Source organism: Salvelinus sp. IW2-2015, unplaced genomic scaffold (assembly GCF_002910315.2).
Source record: "Salvelinus sp. IW2-2015 unplaced genomic scaffold, ASM291031v2 Un_scaffold1795, whole genome shotgun sequence".
NCBI lineage: Eukaryota > Metazoa > Chordata > Actinopteri > Salmoniformes > Salmonidae > Salvelinus > Salvelinus sp. IW2-2015.
The window spans coordinates 112,756-117,092 of NW_019943168.1; the positions used below are offsets into that span (position 1 = coordinate 112,756).

The 4,337-nt window shown below is 46.6% G+C and overlaps 1 protein-coding gene across 1 annotated transcript in view; it reads right to left on the bottom strand.

The window, feature by feature from the left end:
• carf (calcium responsive transcription factor) overlaps positions 1–4,337 on the bottom strand; it is a 30,476-nt gene that overhangs the window by 19,609 nt on the left and 6,530 nt on the right. Inside the window, exons 3-5 of the mRNA XM_070439594.1 lie at positions 1,461–1,730; positions 1,085–1,202; positions 255–387 (exon numbers count right to left, since the gene is read on the bottom strand). Coding sequence (XP_070295695.1) covers positions 255–387; positions 1,085–1,202; positions 1,461–1,730 — 521 coding nt within the window. The remainder of the gene's footprint in view (positions 1–254; positions 388–1,084; positions 1,203–1,460; positions 1,731–4,337) is intronic.

The following is a 4,337-nucleotide window of genomic DNA, read 5'->3' on the forward strand; positions in this document are numbered from 1 at the left end:
AGAACCATTATTACTCTGAATATGGTCTGAGAACCATTATAACTCTGAATATGGTTGAGAAACCATTATAACTCTGAATATGGCTGAGAACCATTTAACTCTGAATATGGCCTGAGAAACCATATAACTCTGAATATGGTCTGAGAAACCATTATAACTCTGAATATGGTCCGAGAAACCATTTATACTCTGAATATGTCGAGAAACCATTATAACTCTGAATATGGCCTGAGAAACCATTATAATCTGAATACGTAACAGCCGATGTGACTGTAGTCAAACCGCCGCTGTCATCCGTAACAGCCGATGTGACTGTAGTCAAACCGCCACTGTCATCCGTAACAGCCGTTAACGTGATGGAGTGAAGCTCTTCCTCCCCGCAGGATCCTAAACAGATCAGACAATCTCAACTTCATACACCAAACTATAGAGAGCACAGGAGGCTGGTGGCACCTTCAATTTGGGAGGACTGGCTCGTGGTAATGACTGGAGCGGAATCGGTGGAATGGTATCAAATACATCAAATCACATGGTTTCCAGGTGGTCGATGCCGTTCCGTTTGCGCCGTTCCAGACATTATTATGAGCCGTCCTCCCCTCACCAGCCTCCTCTGATAGAGATGGTGTTATATTCAATTTTGTAACACCAAACACTGTACAGGGAATTTGATCAATTTATGTTAAAATTCCTTGACATTGTCTAAACATGAAATATAATATAATAACTAATATATTTCCAGACGGAACGTCAGAAATGCTGACTTCTGCTTGCCTGACGACTCATCCTGCTTGCCTGACGACTCATCCTGCTTGCCTCATCCTGCTTGCCTCATCCTGCTTGCCTGACGACTCATCCTGCTTGCCTGACGACTCATCCTGCTTGCCTGACGACTCATCCTGCTTGCCTGACGACTCATCCTGTTTGCCTGACGACTCATCCTGAATTGAACTCTGCTGCTCAGTCGATCGCTCCATACATCAGTCTGACCTGAAGTCATTTTGTAGGCCAGCTCTGGTCTAAAGTAGTGCACTATAATAGGGAATAGGGTATCTGTAGAAGCAGGTGAGTTTCAGGTTAACAATACCTGTAGGGTCTATGATGTCAAGTAGGTGTCCTCTAGGAAGTAACACCTGAGCCCCTCCTAGCTGATTAGATGGGATAACATACATCTCTCCATTGTCTGACTGACTGGTCACTAGCACCTAGAGGAACAAAGATGTTTAGATTACACGAAGACCCTAAACTCAACAGTTCATAGGCTGTGTTTAAGAAGCATGGAACAAAAAAAAACGAATTGACTAGTCTAGCCTGATGCTGAACAGATCTGTTTGTGCTGACTAGCCAATCGGGCGATAACAAGTTGGCTATTCAGCATAAACAGATCTGGGATCACCAGGATACCATGTGACAGCTGCCTGGACCTGTTTCTATGCTCTTGTGAACCCCCCCCCTCTACTCACCATGCGTTCACATTGTAGGGGCTGTCCATTCTGATCAAGTATGATAAACTCATCTGTCTGTGATAATGTCTGTGTCTGTATCGCTGCCTGATTCTCTGTCTGTGACAGTATCAGCATTTCTGTCTTTGTCAGTTCCTCAGGTTTGATTTCAGTGTGGACTGGTGCCCAGCTGTCTAGAGGAGCTAGGCTGTTGATAACAAGGAGCTCTGAGGACTGTGGCTTCGTCTCATTCTCTTCAGGTTCACTGGGCTCCTGGAACACAATACAATACTTCACATGCATGTGATTATGCTCATTTACATTGATCTGGTCTCCTGATATCTGGACTGTATTATTCTTTCTCATCACAAATCATTTTGAAACGTATAGGGTCAAGTCCCAACAACTCATAGGGTCAAGTCCCACCAACTCCTAGGGTCAAGTCCCAACAACTCCTAGGGTCAAGTCCCAACAACTCCTAGGGTCAAGTCAAAGAGAGAGATCAAAATCGTTATCCCTCTATCACATCCACACCAGGTTCATTCCTGTATAGTTCTTAGGGTGCGAAATCCAGGCAACTGGCGTCACTTCCTGGAGAAGATGTGGGAAATTGCGCTCTCTGTGGTGAAAAATATTAGTACCAGAAGTTAAAATTGCCTCGAACGGCGTCCTCCGAGGATCAAATAATTTTTCATAACCGGACTGAAAGGAAAAATCGCGTTTGTTGGTTTACGTCTCGAGAACGAGGCGAGCAGAAGTCTGGGCCGAAGACGACGAATTTGATAGACTCGGTTTTGAACTTTCCAATGCCCTTGTCCCCCACCCACAACGCTGTGCGTAGACACAGTCAGACTAAGAGAGGGCTGATGTAAAGAGGTAGACTATTCCTAAATCAATGAGATATGTGTCTGACTCAACTAGATATTCTCCTTACTAGCTAGGCTAGCCAAATAAGCTAAACGATAGCTAGCTTGCTAAACAGACATTTTAATCAACATGGGCGCTTTAAAAAGAACGTGTTTATGACCAAGACCAGGATGATGATACATGTTTGGGTAGCTAGGAGACTCTACTGCCTGCAATCAATCAAAACAATCACAAACGGACTTTATTAGACAATGCCCGCGCAGAGTCCGAGCATTGAAATAAACCGTCGACTGTGCAACCAGCTGTCCTTTTTATGGTTAACTAGCTAGCGAATCTAGATCCCAGTGACCAATTCTGAAAATGCCAAATGAATTGGATTTGCAATTACAATACTGGATTGATGTGACACACTATTGCAGCCATTTAATTACCTGTACCTGGTCACTCTCTAAATAGGCTATATTGGTTTGGTGTATGTAGCTAGTTAGTTGACTAGTCTGCTTGGGAGAGGAGGAGCAGGAGAGAGCCTAAGGAAGAGGGATGCTCTGGACTCAAAGCCTCCACTGACCACTGAAGAGGATGAGCCCACACACACAGAACCTCCACTGGTCTCCATATAACTGAACACAACAGGTGGGACTTAAAACCTATGAGTTGGTGGGACTTAAACGTAAGAGTGCGGACTAAACCTATTAGTTGGTCTGTAAACGAGAGGGGCTTAAAACCTATTGGAGTTGGTGGGCTAAGTATGTAGTCATTTAAACTATGCATTGGTGGAATAACCTAGTTGGACTAACCTGAGTTGGACAGACCCTTGGGTCGAGACTTAACCAAGCGTGACTTAACCTGAGTGTGGGAACTGACCTGAGTCGGTGGGACTTGACCCTATGAGTCGGTGGTACTTGACCCTATGAGTTGGTGGTAACTTGACCTATGAGTTGGTGGACTTGACCCTATGAGTTGGTGGGACTTGACCTCCTAAAGGAATGAGTGGGACTTGACCCTATGAGTTGGTGGGACTTGACCCTATGAGTTGGTGGGACTTGACCCTGAGGAGGCTTGGTGGGACTTGACCCTAGGAGTTGGTGGGACTTGACCCTAGGAGTTGGTGGACTTGACCTAGAGTTGGTGGGACTTGACCCTAGGAGTTGGTGGACTTGACGCTAGAGTTGGTGGGAACTTGACCCTATGAGTTGGTGGACTATGACCCTAGGAATTGGGTGGTACATTGACCCAGATTGATTACTAGAATTGGTGGGTGCCGGATGGGGCTTGACCTAGGAGTTTGGTGGGACTTGACCCTAGGAAGTACTTGGTGGGAACTTGACCCTAGGAGTTGGTGGGACTTGACCCTAGGACGTTGGTGGGACTTGACCCTAGAGTTGTGGGACTTGACCTAGGAGTTGGTGGGAACTTGAGACGCCTAAGGAGTTGGTGCGGACTTGACACCCTAGGAGTTGATGGGACTTGACGCCTAATGAGTTGGTGGGACTTGAACCCTAGGAATTGTGGTACATTGGACCCTAGGAGTTGGTGGGACTTGACCGCCTAGGAAACTATAGAGTGGTGGGACTTGACCCTAAAGGAGTTTTGGTGGGACTTGACCCTAGGAGTTGGTTGGGACTTGACCCTAGGAAGTTGGTGGGACTTGACACTAGGAGTTGGTAGGGAATTGACCCTAGAGTGTGGGTGGGACTTGACCTAGGAGTTGGTGGGAAACTTTGAATGTGGGACTGGACCTAGGAGTTGGTGGGGACTTGACCCTAGGAGTTGGTGGATCTGACAGGTTGGACTTGACCCTAGGAGTTGGCTGGGACTTTGAACCAGCTAGGAGTTGGTGGGACTTGACCCTATGAGTTTGGTGGACTTGACCCTAGGAGGTTGGTGGGACTTGACTCCTGAGGAGTTGGGTGGGACGTTGAACCCTTAGATTGGTAGAGACTTGAACCCATGAGTTGTTGACTGAAGGGTATGGGACTTGACCCTAGGAAGTTGGTGGGACTTGACCCTATGAGTTGTTGGACTTGACCG